The following is a 17,849-nucleotide window of genomic DNA, read 5'->3' as shown; positions in this document are numbered from 1 at the left end:
TGCCTTATTGCTTTAACTTGTGTCCACACCAGCGGACGATACCCATTTTAAGCTTGCATTGCATTGTTCCCATTCACGAAAATGAATAGAATTGTAAACTAAACTAGAATTGTACTGTACATGACCAGCTGCTAATGCTATCATTGTCATTCCCGAACATCTCTTCTGTATGACAGGCCAGATGCTCTCTCTGAAGGATGAAGATGCGCTCGTGTCTGGTATGTAAAGAATTTATTTGACTTATTTTGACTTCTATAAGTTTTACATCAGTATATAATATCCAGCTACTGCTACAGTCTTTAATTCAGACATAAAACCAACAATAGACAAACATTAGAGATCCACCAGAGACTGTTTGACAGAATGTTTTATCGTTTCTCAGCTGAAACAAAAATGGTTCTGAAAGTGATCCCGATGGCATCGTTGTGATGTGAATCCCACTTTTCTCCTAAATTAAGAAGGATTTTTGAAACTATTTTTAGGGATGCTCCGAAATTAAAATTCTTGGCCGAAACCAAGTAAAAATGAAACACTTTGCCGAATATCGAATACTAAACATGTTTTATTGCATTTCTTTAGCCAATTTTTTCCACTTTTCCATAAACCGAAGGGTCAGAATGTGCAAAAAAAATGTGTTTTTTTGTCTTGATTTTCAATTGAATACAATGTAACTTAAAATAAAATTAAAGGAAAGAAGTAAATTTAAATCAAAATTGAGCCCTCTCCTTTATTCAATGGCCAAACTTTTTATGAGGCTCCCATCTGAAGTACACCAAAGTTTAACAGACTGGTTCAAATGCTTTCATTTGACAATATACTGTGGCGTAGTGTGTTTCTCTAACACTTTAAATTATTCTTTCTCTATTCTTTTGTTTTCATTTACTTGTTTTGCTGAATTTTATTTTAAGTTATACTGTCTTATATTGAAAATAAAGACAAAATATAAAAATCCCATTTTGACCATTCAGTTTATGCAAAAGTGAAAATAAAGTCTTAAAAAATAGTAGAAATGCAAAAACCATGTTGGGTATTTGATTGTTGGCCAAGTATCTCAGTCTTTATTCCGCTTCGGCCAAGAAATTTCTCTAATCTCTGTGCATCCCTATTTTTGACCTGAAGGCGGCGTTCAATCAGACCAATCACAGCTCAGAGCAGACATCAGTACTCACAGCGGAGAGGAGGTTTTCTGTGAGTCTTTCTCATTTCTGCGCTCATGTTTGGCCTTTAGTTTGGCTTCTGCTTTCTCCAGTTTCTTGGCATCCACAGTCTAGAAGAACATTTTAAAGCAGAAAACAGGGAATATGTATGGTTATGAAACAACAAAACGGGTTTCATTTTTTTCCTGTGGGATATAAAAGTAGAGATGAATTAAATGTCATTATTTATACAGCGCTTTTTACAGCGCAGCAGTCTTTTAGGTTAAGGTTCTTTGATAGTTGGTGAAACACACCGACGCTTCTTTTCTTTGATCAGACACTATTATGGTAGTCAAGGGTGGCCAATAACGCTTTGGTTCCAAGGATTTTTCCAAATATCTTTCTCTGTGTCTATCAGAAAAGAAAAATTCATACAGATTTAGAACAAGTGGATGGTGAGTAAATGATGAAAGAATTTTCTTCTTTGGGCGAACGTTCCTTTAACAATATATTATAAGAGAGAAACTTATTTTATTCCTTTAATATTCTTTTATTATAAATCCATGTTACTTAATATTTTATTTGTGCCTTAATTATGTTGTAATTGGAATAGACTAAATCACAATGAATTTTATGAGCTGAAAGGTAAAACAACATATAAAACATGTTTCCATAATGTTATTATGTTTAAGGGCTGTGCTACAAAAATGGGAAAAGATCATAAACCCATCATCATCCATCCATCCATCCATCCATTTTCTTCCGCTTATCCGGGGCCGGGTCGCAGGGGCAGCAGTCTAAGCAGGGATGCCCAGACTTCTCTCTCCCTAGACACTTCCTCCAGCTCTTCCGGGGGGACACTGAGGCGTTCCCAGGTCAGCCGGGAGACATAGTCCCTCCAGCGTGTCCTAGGTCTTCCCCCGGGGTCTCCTCCCGGTGGGACATGCCCGGAACACCTTCCCTGGAAGGCATCCAGGGGGCATCCGGAAAAGATGCCCGAGCCACCTCAGCTGGCCCCTCTCGATGTGGAGGAGCAGCGGCTCTACTCTGAGCTCCTCCCGCGTGACCGAGCTTCTCACTCTATCTCTAAGGGATCGCCCAGCCACCCTGCAGAGAAAGCTCATTTCCGGCCTGTATCAGGGATTTTGTCCTTTCGGTCAAGACCCACAGCTCATGACCATAGGGGAGAGTAGGAACGTAGATTGACCGGTAAATCGAGTGCTTCGCCTTGCGGCTCAGCTCCTTCTTCACCACGACAGACCGGTACAGCGATCGCATTACTGCAGAAGCTGCACCGATCCGTCTGTAAATCTCCCATTCCATCCTTCCCTCACTCGTGAACAAGACCCCAAGATACTTGAACTCCTCCACTTGAGGCAGGAACTCTCCACCAACCTGAAATGGGCAAGCCACCCTTTTCCGACTGAGAACCATGGCCTCGGATTTGGAGGTGCTGATTCTCGAATCCCATACTCCCGGAGCACCCTCCACAAGACGCCGCGAGGGACACAGTCCAATGCCTTCTCCAAATCCACAAAACACATGTGGATTTGTTGGGCAAACTCCCATGCACACTCTAGCACCCTGGAGAGGGTATAGAGCTGGTCCGGTGTTTCACGACCGGGACGAAAACCACACTGTTCCTCCTGAATCCGAGGTTCTACCATCGGCCGGATTCTCCTCTCCAGTACCCTTGCGTAGACTTTCCCGGGAAGGCTGAGAAGTGTGATCCCCGATAGTTGGAGCACACCCTCAGGTCCCCCTTCTTAAAAAGAGACCGGGGTGGTGGTCCCTCTTTTTTTAAGATCATAAACGGCTTAAGCAAAAACCCATCAGCTCAGGGAGTTTTTCGCCTGTTTCGTGTTGCATGTAAAATCCTTTAGCGCTTTCTCTCAGTTTTGTTCATGTGTGCATGTCTGACAATGTAATGGTAAAAGTCTCAAACGGAAGTAACATTAAATATAAAAAAACTGATATGCATCTAAACAGTTTTATTTTATAATCCAATTTAAATCATCTTATGCTGTGAATGAAAACGCACTCTGTGAAGTATCTCTTGGTTTCCCTAGACGGTTTGTCTTCTTCCACCTGTGCCTTGAAGTTTGGAGTTCTGTAAGACTCCATTTTGGCCCCAGTTTTGTTCACGTTATATATGCTCCCTTTGATGCTGTTCTTACCAAGCATCTCGTGTCCTTTACTTTCTATGCGTGTCTGTCTGACAAAGTCTTGGTTTTCATTGAATTTGTACATCTTAATGAGAACAAACCAGAGGTAGTTTTGGAGCCTTCAGGCACCTTTAATTATAATTTGGCAGATTTGGTGTCTAATTTGGTCAGATCCTAGTTTACTCGTTTGGCTCTCAATGGAGGCGGTCGCATTTTTCACTCCCCATCCTTGCCCATATTTTCCCTGCTTTGTCTCCTGTCTCGTCTCGTCTCATCTATTGAGAGACTCTCTCAGCACTGCTCTCCAAACTTGTAAAATTTTGGATCTGATCAACTGGTCTCTCAACGCAATTCACACCATTTTCTCCACGAGAAGCTTGGGTTTCGGGGAACCTGTCTGCCCTGACGGAAAGTTCGCAGCTGGCTACACGATGGACGCGTGAGAGAGATGGCGGATCGTGTGTCTGGAGGCTCTTTCTGTGGAGGACATCGAAGACTTCTATCTATTCGGAACCATGATAACAGGTCTTGTGCTGATTGGATTAGGCTTTGAAATGGGTTATCGAAAAATTCATAAAACGGGAACAGCTGTCCAAAGCCTCACAAGGCTGCCCGTATCGATTGAAGATGTCAGCATTGAGACTGAGACTATTAACCGCAATATGGTTTCTATCATGGAGAACCTCACGGCTTTGCATAGAAAAAATTATGGTATTGGAGACCAAAATGGACAAAGAGAGTAGCCACGGAATTGGATTGTGGTTATTAGCCCCAAGACTCGCAATCTTATCTTTTTCGGCTCCCCGGAACCAGCACTGGCCTCGGCCAAGGCTGCTGCTGGATATCAACCCTGTGAAGAGCACTGCAGTGTAATGACAATAAATTGAATCTCATCTCATCTAATGTAAAAACTTGTGTGAAAAATCAGGGTGTCAATTTTGACAGATTCTGTTGTCAAATCTAGTTTTTCAAATTACGATTGGTACAGTTGGGGACAAAAATATTAGCCCCTTTGTTACTACAACTGAACGTGAGTTGGGGGAAATCACATGATGAAATAAAAATGAATAGTGATTTTACTCTCTAATGCACACTGGCCACAATTATCCCCCCTTCTATCAGAAAACCAGCTCTGAGTCTTCTCTTATAATGTCTGATGAGGTTGAAGAACATGACCAGTGATCTTGGACTATTCCTCCATACAGAAGTTCTCCAGATCCTTCAAATGTTGGCGCTCTCTCTCACTCATTCTCTTTAGAGTTCAGATCAGGGGACTGGGATGGTTTTGGCAGGATCTTGATTAGATCGATCAATAAGTCATTCTGTATTCTCCAACCGATTTGTGTTTACTTCGATTATGACTTTAGACGGATTAAGGTCACCAAAAAGCTCCATTTACATGGTCCATTCTTAATCAGAGTATAGTCTTAATCGTGTTAATGTTGGAATATTGTTATCCATGTAAATGTGGTCAATGTCTGAACAAGATGTCCAGAACCTCTGGAGTAAAAGTATGTCCACAACGATAAAGATCTGGCGGTATATTAAACTCTGGACATGGGGCATTTTTTATCCCCGTGTCCAGCAAACCTATCTTGTGTTATTGCTGCCGAATATTTCTCTTTTGACATGGCCATAGAACCCAGTCCTGGTTGAAGTTTCAGTATGGCACAGTAATATGGTGGAGTTTGTTTTTGAATGAGAGAAAAATATTTGTTTGTTGAAGTGTCCCAAACAACCTGTCGAGTTCTCCTCAAGTTCTTTCAATCCTTCCTGACCCCAAAATTCAACTGATCTCTGCAATTCCTTATCTGTGATCCTTGAAGAGTCTTTCAATATCAAGGGGAATAGACTTGAGATCTATTTTGCTCTTAAGAATTTCTGCGGGGGGTAATAATTGTGGCCATTGTGTATTAGAGAAAAACATTTATTTACTAGTGTGCTACGATTGGCCAACTGGCCCAATTAGTTGTGATGGGTCTTTCTTCATACACTGCGTATCAGAAACGAAATACCCATTACCACAGTTCTTATCTCAGGAAGGTTTTCGTAAACAAAGACGCTGTAAGTGTAAAAAAATGGCATCAGTATTACCATATCACTAGTACTCCATCTATCTTCATAAACCATACAGACTATTGTTTTCTATTGATCACACTATTAGGTAAGAGTTGGATTATTAAAACTCTAACACTGTTTAACATTCTTTACCTGGAAACCTACAGCTGTACTACATATGCAAAAGGGATTAGCACAATTACTTGTATATATTATAAGCACTCAATTCAACATGTACACATAACGTATTTATCATACTACTTACAGACGCTTGTTGGTCCAAATAAAGTTGCTATTAACTTGTATTTCAGGCTCAAGCTGCTGGCAAATCCCGTGTGAACTCGCCAAAATTTGAGAAGCAATTGTCAGTAAAATGACGAGCACATAACAAAAGGTTAGAATTGTACTGCAGTCTTATCGTGAAAAAAATAAATTGAGCCACTGATCCTTACATATCGTCATCCTTTGGCAGCGAAAAGAAAGTACATTTGTGTTCAAGGCACAAAACACAGTGTCTCCTCGACATGTTGTATTCGCAATACTAACTGAAGGGCTAGTGGGCAGGTCAGAGTGTTCCTGTTTCGCTGGAAGGCGGGGATTGTGCTGATACATTTACATTTACATTTAGACATTTAGCAGACGCTTTTATCCAAAGCGACTTACAAAGAGTTTAGGAGCAATAAGCGATAGTTCATACAGGAGCCATAATACATTAGGTGCCAATACAAAGTAACTGTTTTCAACAAAAGCTAGACCACTACCTGTTGAGAGAAAGAGTTAGTGTTTTTTATTTTCCTCATTTGTCTGTCAAGTATTCACAGAAGAGATGGGTTTTAAGTAGTTTTTTAAATGTTGTGAGAGATGTGGTTGAACAGACAGAGATAGGAAGAATGTTCCACCAGGAAGGAGTTGTGAATGAGAAAGAGCGGGAGAGCGATTTACTGCCCTTATGAAAAAGCAATACAAGACGCCGCTGGTTAGCTGAACGCAGGGATCTTGATGGGGTGTAGAAGTGCTTGAGAGTGTGGAAGTAAGCCGGTGCAGATCCAGTGATAGTCCTGTAGGCAAGCATTAGTGACTTGAATCTGATACGGGCTGCAACCGGTAGCCAGTGGAGAGAGATGAAAAGGGGAGTCACGTGAGCCCTTTTGGGCTGTTGGAAGGCGAGGCGTGCTGCTGCGTTCTGAACCAGCTGAAGTGGTTTGATAGCCTTTGCAGGAAGACCAGCAAGGAGAGCATTGCAGTAGTCCAACCTTGAGATTACCAGGGCCTGGACAAGGAGTTGTTGTGTTACGGACAAGAAGTGATAGGTTACACTGTGACGTGTCGATGTTACACTCGAAGATTTGAAAACCTAACGATTTGTTTGGGCGGTTCAGAGTCGAATCCCTACTTTGGAAGCCGATATCTTAATTTATCATGGACTTTTTGGATTAACAATTTTGCAGATTGTTAAAATTGAAAGAAAGCTACATTACACACTGCGATGATGGTAATTTTATTGGATTCATGAAACCTGGTCTTTAAAATGTCATATCTTGTTTTAAATGAATATTAAAGGCATTCCTTTCAAATCTTAAACCGTAATTAAAAGTACTTTGTTAACTTGTTAGCCATTAAGGTACTAGTAGTTGTGTTTCTTCACATAAAATCTAAGTTAATGTAAACATCTTTGTGTGTTTTTAAACAGTCTTTAAAAACGTTTTGAAGGATGGGAATATCAGTCCTGGACACTTCTTCATTACACTATATCTTCATTTACATGAATATTGTTCAGATTAGTAGAGTTGTAAGACCTTATTGTTGTTTTGATATACTCCTCTTTTCACTGCTTGCCATCTTTTTGATTGTATATGGTTTTATAAATGTGTTCATTTAAATGAACCTTGAAGCATTGTGTGATAACAACATTTATTTGATTGTAAAAAAATATTCAAATGTATACCATAGCTGATCAAAGTACGTTTAAAATGACCAGCAGACAATAGGAGCAATACTAACATTAAAGTCAATCAAAACTTCCTGACATGAAATCGTCTTCTATTGTGTTATGCCGGAGTAAATGTCATAGAGGTTTGGAAGAACATACGGTGCTACTGAAAGCATTTATTCATTGCATTAGAGAAATTTTGGAAATCCATTTGTGTGCATGCTGGATTTCATTTGTTGTCATGTATAGATGTATGTGTCATGTATGTAAATGGCCTTACTGAATTTTGGTTCCTCTTTATCATCCATATACCATGAACGTCCTCAGCAGGTGCGGCTGATGAAGAAAAGAGAGAAATGGATGATTCATTTTGAGTCTTGCACAATTATTCTTAACCCATAGTTGAAACATACTAGCAACTAAAAAGCTAGCAACTAGGCTCACTTTTCACGGTCTTCAAAATTTGATCCAGGGCTGTACAGTGCCTGTATGTCGAACATGCTACCCAAAAATCGGTCTGTGCTACGAATAAATGTAATAGTGTAGCACTCGTGCGATAATGTTTGGCAGAGCGCAGTTGACTATCACACACTACAGCGATCTACTCATCTTTCCACATGAAATAACTACTAGAAGAAATTTCAAATTTGCAGATCACACATGCTTGAGTACTTGTAAAACATGCTCGCGCTGTCTCGAAAACTGGTCGCCCTAATTTATTCACTTGTATGTTAATGTCTTTTTTCAGTTGCCTGTCTATTTATGTCATGACATGCACTTGTGTTTTTTTAAAGATGATAACAGACGAATACTTGTGCTACAATTGTTTGGCCTATGCTACAAAACTTTAAACTTTTGTAGCACCTGTGCTATGTGCAAGAAACGTTAATGCTACATTTGAACTGTAACATGTGTGATGTTACCAGTGAGCATGAACTGTGTTAATGCCAGTTCTGAGATCAGTCTCTTCTTGCTCATTTTGGAATGAGTAAATCAAGGTGTTTGATTTATGCAGATTAAGAAATATGTAAAATAAAAAGTTCTATCTACTTACATTTACGCATTAAGCAGACGCTTTAACCCAAAATGATTTACATTGCATTATCCTATACATTTATACATGGTATTTGCTATCCCCTGAGATCAAACCCACAACCGTGCGTTGAAAACGCAATGCTCTTACCGCTGAGCTACAGGAAAGCTGTACTTAATTATATAATTTATCCATTTTATCAAATTAAGTTGCACTTGCTAAGATTTGGTAAGAACTTTAACTTAAAAGTAATCAAAATGTTAAAATTATGCTTACTTCAACCAAGGACCTCTAAAACTCAAAATGTTTGAGTATTGCCAACTTATCCGGGTTTACAGTGTACAAGACATTAACAGTAAGCATTAATTTGTATCAAGCCATTTAAACATTTATGTACTTAAGAGTATTTTATAGTATATAATATTGGTGTGACAATATGGATATGGCGATGTATCATCGTCCTTCTCTGTGCGATACCAGAGTCCATACACTGCAACAAATATAGATTTTTAATTAATTAATAAAAAAATTATAAATTTTCAAGCGTTATTACACCATGGCTCCACTGGGTGACGCTTAACACACAAGTGAGGGAAACGTGATAAAACTAGTCTGAGCAAGAGTTTAGGACTGCATGTTAACTCTTTCCCCGCCAGCCACTTTAAAAAAAAGTTGCCAGACTACGCCAGCGTTTTTTAACATTTTCACCCAAATTTAATGGCTCACAGTAAATTTTCTGTAAAGAATATATGGACAAACAATATGTCAAATGAAAGAACAGAGTCTCAGCTTTTAAACAAAAGAAACCGTATTCTTCTATCTTCATTTGTTCGTTTTTTATCACTCCGTAGATGTGGGTAGGATTCTTCAAAAATGCATCTCGTTGATTAAACAGCTGAGAAAATTAACATTTTCGTCAAAGATTCCACTCAGAACAATCATTAAAAACCGATAAAACATACGTTCTAGGTTCTGGGATTCTGTACTTTTCCCCAAAGTTGTGTAACAGCGCCACCTGCTGTACAACAGTACAAACACTGTTGCCGTAAAAACTCGTCTTTGGCGGGGAAGCGTTTTTTATAAATGACGAGATAACTCTTCAAGATTTTAATTTAAGCATAAAATGTTAAATTACTTGAAATGTCACACGCACACGATCCAAAGCGCACGGGGCAGACAGCGGCAGGTGAAAAGACTCAAGGAGTTTTACTGTGTTATCGTGGGGCCGGATTCACAAAACATTCTTAAGAATAATTTTTTTCTTAACTTCCATGTTTTCTCTTAGATTCTAATTTAAGAAAAAGTTAGGAATGTTATGTATTCCCGGAAAAACTTCTTAAGACCGTTCTTAAATTTTTTCAAAAGATTGTTCTTTTGAAAAAAATTAAGAAGAATCTGAATTCTCGAAACAAAAGCTGTCATAAATATCATCTTAAAATGAAGACAGCCTCACAGTTATCTTCAAAAGGTAAAATGTTAAATAGGTGTATTTGGTTGTTTCACATGTGACATTTATTGTATTGAGCCAGAATCATCATTTTGACGTTTACTTCCCATTAAGGAATATTTATTTTGATATAATAAGCTCTAGCTCACTTTAGCTTTCATTATTACAGTGCTTTTTACATTATTCTGGGACAAAGTGACTCGAAACGTAGAAGGTTACGATATTGATAAATATTATATATAATTATATTTTTTAACACTTGCTAACATGCTATCGTAAATAACGTTTAATACATCACATGCTAATATATGTAGGCCAAATAAGAATGCGATATGCTTGTTACACACGTTAAGTTTTTTGTATAGATAAACATATACAGTTACCATAGGAGCGAGCCAGTTAAATCATATTTTATTCTTACGACAAAAATTAAAATGTTCTTTATAACATGTTTGAGAATGTTTTAAGAAATGTCTGAGAATTGCACTTACGAACATTCTTACGAACTTCCTATAATTTATTTTACTAAAGTTCTTATATTTTGTCTTAAGAACATTTTTGTTAACCTGGCACCTGATGAAAAAGCCAGTTCAGAATAGTACTCGACTGGTGTCAAATCCGCAAACATCCCACTCCGATATGAAAACAAAGAAGCGCTTGAACAAGACGCTCTACTCTTTAAATATGGTGGGAACGAATACAGCAACACAAGGGATTAAAACAAAAGCCGTATTTGGAGCTCTAGAGAGGTCTTAAACACAGCCATGTTAAATATGACATGTCACATGTATGAATACACCGTAGACGAATTTCATGCACCGTTTTTGTTAGGGATACACCGATACTACGTTTTCCTTGCCGATCAGATTCTGATAACTGAATTCTGCGTATTGGCTAGGGATGAGTCAAGATTTTCGAATATTCTATAAGTTTATTTAATTATAGAATTTCGAATAGTGTGTGCGATCTTAAAAAAAAAAAATCGCCGTGTTTTCATATGTAACGCGTCATGTAACCAAAGGGTGGCGAAATGAGAATAAAGTGCAGTGCAAACTCTGGAATCCAAAGCTGGTTTATCATGGATCAACAACTATGATGCACAATCATCTGAGGGCGAAGAACCAAGCAGGTCCATCCACAGGTCAGCAATCAGTTGCAAGTTTATGGTCAGACCAACCAATCTGGATGCCAGACGGGCGGAGCAAATAACGGCTTTAATTACTAAGATGATCGCTAAGGATATGCTTCTGATCGGCTTTGTCAGAGGAGAGGGTTTTAAAAACCTTATGGTGTTTGTTCAGCCTGAGTTTACTGTTCGTCTAGACCCTAACCCTAACCCTAAAACCATCACTGCCAGACTGGAGAAACTTTTTCATGACAATAGAAACTGAAGCCTTTTGAGCTGATAATTCATGAAATCGCTCCGAACTGTTAATAAATGCAGTCATGCGGTTAAAATGTTTTAAAGCGTTATAAGTCTGGTCTAGAATCTTTATGGCTTTATTATATTTTCTTTGATTAATCACACTGTTTTTTAGTTGGTATAAATGTGCATGCTCATATTTTACAAGGAAATGTTCTAGCATTAAGAGCGGTTGATGCTGATCGACGTACTGTTAATAAGTGCCGTCATTCGGTTGTTAATATATTCATGTTTCAGCACGTTACTTTAGCTTGATGTAAGATTGCCAACTTCATATTACATAAAGCAGTGTGTCGTCATATGTATTTAAAGTGTAAATGTTCTCTCTTCTCTCTGTTTGTGTGTGTGTAATACTGTAAATGCCTCCATGTGGGGGAGGGGTGCGAATTTCGAATAATTTTCAAATAGTTCTCATCGATCTTCTAACATTATTTTTGCCGATCCTGATCCGATCTGATACTAGCACTGTTTTTCTTGATCAAAGTAGAGTTGCAAATTTGATCTGTTATTGCCAGAGGTGGATAGTTCTTAAACATGTTTACTTTCAAGTAGATTTTTAAATATCTGTACTATATCAGAGTGGTTTGGACAAAAAATACTTCCTTACAGTATGAAGCACATAATACTCACTCCACTACAGTCCAGAAATAAATGATGTTATTAAACTTTTAAACCATGAGTACATTAAAATCTACCACTTTCCTTTACTTCAATATTTTTACTTTTAAAAGTAGAAAAGTATGATTTTAAGTGCTGTATTAAACTTAACAAAAATGTGGTCTCATAAAGCACAGATACTTACAAAATGTTTAACAAATAAATCTGTGTTTATTACACAAAACTATCACATTATAAAAGTCTCCAAACTCGCTCATGCACATCCTGGACATAAAATGATGCGCTTAATACATTTGCTTCTACCTTATTTAAAGTCATGCGCATTGAACCCATAATGATGTGCTTAATGCACCCGCTTCACTCATGAGTTTCCCGGATGATCCTGGTGTCGCGGGGATCTAAAATGATGTGTTTATGTTATGTGTTTAAATATGTGTTTATGTGTTTAAATCATATACATATTGCATCCATCCTAAAGTAAAAAAAAAAAGAGTTATTGTGTATGAACGACGCATAACATAGACCGCTTCCAGTGCTTGAATCTAATAACGTTACACTCAGCGAGTATCGTCTCTGGCTATAAAGAGACATTGTTTTTCATTGCTCATTTGGTCAAGTGGATTTTAAACGGCCACATTATGACATACAATAGTGCTGCCCTCTCCAGAGTTAACACATCAAGGACTCTAAAAAACGACTCAAATCATTCAAATAATAGAAGCTATAGCTACAGTCTGTTGCGATCTCCCAGACATTTCCCTCTCTGCTTCTTTCTCCTCCACCACAGAGAAGCACAAATGGGCAATTACTAAATAAAAGCGGCCAGAACGTTTAGTACCATCTATTCCTAGATTAATAGTGTATTTCAAATCTGTCTATCTATGTATTTCAAGTCATCTCACCTGCATCTGCAGACACCTGGGATAGCTGTACTGGAGCCTCCAACAACACCTGCTGCCGACCAGAGTTACATTTCGTCCTATGAAGAAAAAAACATAATGACCAGCCATTAATAATCGACATTAATCCAGATATGGTTTAACCTATAGCCAATTCAGAAAAATGTCACAATCTCACTTGTATTAGTTTCCACGGAATTTGTTAAAAGACACATCGATACTTTTAAAGGATTTTTAAACTACTTTGATAAAGGGCTTCTAGCTGTGCAGCGCGGCTTCCTTTTACAGTGAGCTTCTTCTGCGGTGAGTCTCTGTGTGACAGCACACCAGTATCAAGTTCTCACGTGCTTGAATAAACATCAAAAAATAAAAACTAAGCCATAAAACACATTTGTCGAGTATCTTCATAAGCAAGACTTCTAAGATTTAAAAAAAAGGGGCCGGATTCTGAAATCTGCAGCTGTGACTCCTGTCACGAAAGAAGAACGACAGAAAAGAAGAATCCACTGCATTTTGTAGCTTTATTGAGATTTCTACTGAATTTCACGTAGAAATTAGCGACCTAATAAAACACGGATGGAAATATCTTTCACAGTGATCAGCCCTATTTTAACGACTAAAAAATGCATCAATTCTACATTGTAGTATATTACGTCACGGAATCTCCGTGAGATGTGGGCGAATTCTGGAATTCACAGAACCACAGTTACATGCGTGACTAGCATTCTGTTTCATTCCTCCTGACCGCCGGAGGCAGTGCTTAAGCACTAAAGGATGACTCCTATCAACATGTCATGAGTTCTGTTTTTGCATATAAACTCTTCACATTTACATCAGGGTGCTCTCTTCACACAACAGCTTATAGTCACAGCTCTAGTCAAATGAACTGTCAAACTCGCAACGTTACACTATTTGCACAGCATGCCTGTAACCATAGTGACAGATTTCAATTAGATTTGTACACAAGACGTTGCATTGCAACAACAACGTTAGGTGTGATACTATCAGCAATGTTGTAGTAAAAACCAAATACAAACCCTCGCATGAGTAACATCACAGTATGTTGTACAAGAAATCTGGACTTGCATTACGGTGTATATGAACGCTTGTAGACTATCACATTATACTGTAGCACATCTGTAGATAGATCGGCTGTGCAAAACATTACGAAGCAGTTTGACATCAGCTCCGTGCTTTTATTAGCACATTTAACGTTACGGCGAGTGATGGGTGACGTGACAGACAACTAGTTGTCCAGTACCATTGCTTAAACACATCAGGGCTTCTCTGTAAATGCGCTGATAGCGGTCGTCACAGTGTGTTAACGCACTTAACCCATATTATGTTTTTTGGGTCTGCTCCATTCCTTTCAAGGAAAACAAACCAGAGCGCCTTTACCTGTTGCTTAGTGACTGTTGTGTTGAAGTAAGACAGAAATGTGCAGTCGAGTTGCTGCGACTACATCTAATATTGATTCATGAGTTGAGTGTGTGCGACCAATCTGCGCAGCATTCAAAACATTACCCGCAAACTGGCTAATGATTTAACATCGTTATCACAACACCTGGACATGATCCTCATAATTTCATGCGACCCTGTCCAAAGACTCACAGACCCCCTCACCCCCATTTTCAAAAACACATCAGATCTACACGAATCACAATAATGACCCATTTTGGATCCAAAATAGCAAATTTCGCACAAAAGGTGACGAGACGACATCCCTGACGCACGCACAGATTCCAGAAAATCACTGGCAGTGAGAATAAACAAAACTGATTCCAAGAGAAAATCGTTTTCCGTGTATTTTTCAGGATCTCTGTGTGAAAAGGACTTGATGACATCATTGACATTTACGCATTTGGCAGACTTCCAATACATTATCCTATACATTTATACATAGGTATTAGGGATGCTCCGATCCACCTTTTTTGCTTCCGATACCGATTCCGATACCTGAGATTCAGTATTGGCCGATACCGAGTACCGATCCGATACTAAGGTAACATTTTTAAAGTGCACAATTACTTAATAAACTGTGTGCATTGCTGTGCAAGACATCAAGCTCGACTTAACATTAATTTCCTGACCCCGTAAAACAAAATAACAAACAAATGATTCACAAATTTTGTGAATTATTTATTAAACCAGCAAAATAAAACAAAATGTTCACTATCTTAAACTTGAAATTCAAAATTAAAGTGCAAATTAAGCAGCTGAATAAAACAACAACTTCACTAGCTTGATAGACAAGTATTAATAAATGGAAACAAAATCTCTTAATAACTGTTATGTGCAAATACAATTTAAAAAATCAATGCACAATAAACAATAAAGCAGCTGAAATTGAGCAAAAAAGCAATAGCTTCACTGCTTTAGATATTCAAACAGGAATCAGCTCTTTTTAATGCTTTAGTCATTAAAGCAAAGTCCACTAAACTAAGCTAAAGTTTAGTGGAAATCAAATTTAACATCCAACACCGAAAGATAAACAAAACACTAGCTTCCCTAGCTTGTGCTGCACATGTAAAAATAAACGGAAAAAGATATAATAGTTTAGTCGGTGCAAATAGAAATTCAAAGTCAAATTATCCACAAAACTCAGCGCATTGACATCTTTATTTTTTTCGTATACATGTTTGCAGACTTTTTGGTACAGTTCAGGTCTCAGTTACGCTTCACAATGTCGTACCGCGGCTCCAGGTGGTTTATAAGGAGTCTGAAGACATTGTTCGCAACGACGGACAGCGGTTGCAAATCCATTACCATGAAATTCAAAATGCTTTCAATGATTTTCGCTGCTTTCACACTACTAGATGGAAATTTCTGAATTATTTTCGTTGTCTCCTCCAAAGTTAGCTGCTTCGTACCGTCTCGTTTTAGTTTCTTCAGCTTATTGAACTCGGCGTGCTTAAATTAGTAGTATTATAATGAACAGCTTTATCACAACCCCTCGGAACATTTACTTCTCATGTATTGCAAACAGCGGTGTAACTTGTTGGCGAAGCTGTTCTAAAGTAAATCTAAATGGCAGATATTTTTTGTCGCTCCATGCTGTTCGCTGCTCAATGTAAGCTATGTTCGCTTGTTCACGCACACTACGTAAAGAGCACGTTGCTAGCGTATGATGTCACACGCTTCGCAAAGCACAGCCACGAGAGAGTTTAAGCGCCGGTGTCTCCAGGAACTTTTACATCGCCTAGCAGAAATTTTATGTAAGCTAGATCGGGTATCGGTGCAATTTTTTCACCGATACCCGATCTAGAATTTTATTCAGTATCGACGCCGATTTCCGATACAAATATCGGATCGGAGCATCCCTAATAGGTATCTGCAATCCCCTGGGATCCAACCCACAACCTTGCGTTGTTAACACAATGCTCTTACCACTGAGCTACAGGAAAGGCATGTGGCAACACTGGTCTGGATGCACGTAGCCGATGACAAATATGCAGGACACAGTCTCACAAAACCCTGTGGGAAACACCATGTTGGACCATTGTTACTTACAGATGAAGTGTGCTGAACATCTGGAAGCATATCTCCCGTATGTCATCTTCATTTTTATCACCGACCTCTTGAAGAACGCCACCGATGGCATCAAATACTTCCTCGGCATCCTCAAAATCAGAGCCGCCACAGTCTAACACACCTGCAGAAGAACACACAACATTTGTAGAACAGTTATGTATCTATGAGGACACATTTAGGGCTGCGCAAAAAACATGCGGTAAATTCAATATCGATTCTCAAAAGTTGTGAATAGATTTTTCGGGTTTTGGCAAGCACTAAACATTCATTAAAGTGAGGGTTATTGCTACTACTATCCACTAGATGTCACTTTTCTTTTTACAACACACAGCACGTCATTCATTCATTGCTTAATTAACATGGCGGATTCGGGCGTGTCGTGGAATTCAACGTCACAATGACATAAAAGCAGCCGCTCTTTACAGCGTATTGAGTTTATAATGACCTGTCCTGTTTCAATAAGTGTGTTTAAAGTTTAATATACAGGTTTGTGGCTCTTCATTTCATTATTTAATTCACCATTGTAACGTTAATATATTTACTGATCTTATTTTTAAAGAATCTATAGGATTTGTATTTAATCTATAACCATTGACTCCAATCGAGAGCTTGTCAATCGGAACCGAATCGGAACATCAGAATCGATAGACAGCCTAAAAGACAATTTCATAATCTTAAAGACAACTTGAAATAAAAGTGCATACATTTCTGGGGTTTACTCTATTCATCAAGAATGCAGCTTGTAAAAGCACGTTTACTCCAGTTTTAAAAAGAGGATGTTCATTTATTCTAAGGGAAATATCACATGAATAATCTATAAGTTTACTGTCATATCTCTCACAGATCTCATCAGTCACGCGACCTGCTGTATATTGTAACAGAATGTGTGGTGTTACACATCATCATATGCTTTCACTGAGGTCGCAGTAAATTATCTGCTGGATTGGAAACACGAGACGACAGAATTTATCGTTTTGTATCTTCATGTCACATGTATGAACAAAAGCAATATTTGTACTTGTATGATCTGAAATGGTTGTTCTCGCTGGTGTTAATTAAAAGTAATGTGAGAAACTCATTCAACTGTATTCGTGTTAGCATGCTTCACACATCAGCAGTGTTCATGTGAAATATGTCTGTCACACGCGCACGACTTTACATGAACACTGCACATCATGTCGAGTATTGAGTGTTAGCACATGTGAGGTGTAACTGTACCGTACCGGTGATATAATCGAAGACTTCGCAGTCGATCTGCGGAAACTCGCTCTTCAGTATGTCCACATACGCCGCCATGACACACAATCCGGAAACAAAGCGCATGCGCACTGACGCACCGGCGCCAACACGTGCAAATCATAGACATAAATAACTAGTTGCCGCATTATCCTGTGTTTCCAGAGGCCGTGCTACGTAGGTCGTCCACTGCATAGAACTAAAGAACCTAGACGCGCCATATTGTGCTGGATCGCATGTTAACGCCACCGCCATACTGACCGGGGCAAAAACTGACTATAAAAACATACAGGTGAATGGTGGACCTGCTGTTTTCTGCATATAAACACAATGACGGTTTCATTTATCAGCTAATTCCAAAGTTTTATTATTT

The 17,849-nt window shown here is 38.6% G+C and overlaps 1 protein-coding gene across 1 annotated transcript in view; it reads right to left on the bottom strand.

Moving 5' to 3' along the window:
* Positions 1 to 17,615, bottom strand: part of abcf3 (ATP-binding cassette, sub-family F (GCN20), member 3) — a 37,253-nt gene extending 19,638 nt beyond the window's left edge. Inside the window, exons 1-5 of the mRNA XM_056743421.1 lie at positions 17,464 to 17,615; positions 16,220 to 16,361; positions 12,713 to 12,789; positions 7,570 to 7,625; positions 1,170 to 1,267 (exon numbers count right to left, since the gene is read on the bottom strand). Coding sequence (XP_056599399.1) covers positions 1,170 to 1,267; positions 7,570 to 7,625; positions 12,713 to 12,789; positions 16,220 to 16,361; positions 17,464 to 17,563 — 473 coding nt within the window. The 5' untranslated portion in view covers positions 17,564 to 17,615. The remainder of the gene's footprint in view (positions 1 to 1,169; positions 1,268 to 7,569; positions 7,626 to 12,712; positions 12,790 to 16,219; positions 16,362 to 17,463) is intronic.
* Between the last annotated feature and the right edge of the window lie 234 nt (positions 17,616 to 17,849).

This window comes from Triplophysa dalaica, chromosome 3 (assembly GCF_015846415.1).
Source record: "Triplophysa dalaica isolate WHDGS20190420 chromosome 3, ASM1584641v1, whole genome shotgun sequence".
Classification (NCBI taxonomy): domain Eukaryota; kingdom Metazoa; phylum Chordata; class Actinopteri; order Cypriniformes; family Nemacheilidae; genus Triplophysa; species Triplophysa dalaica.
The sequence above is the reverse complement of the archived record's forward strand: the minus strand, read 5'-3'. Positions and strand labels throughout refer to the sequence as shown.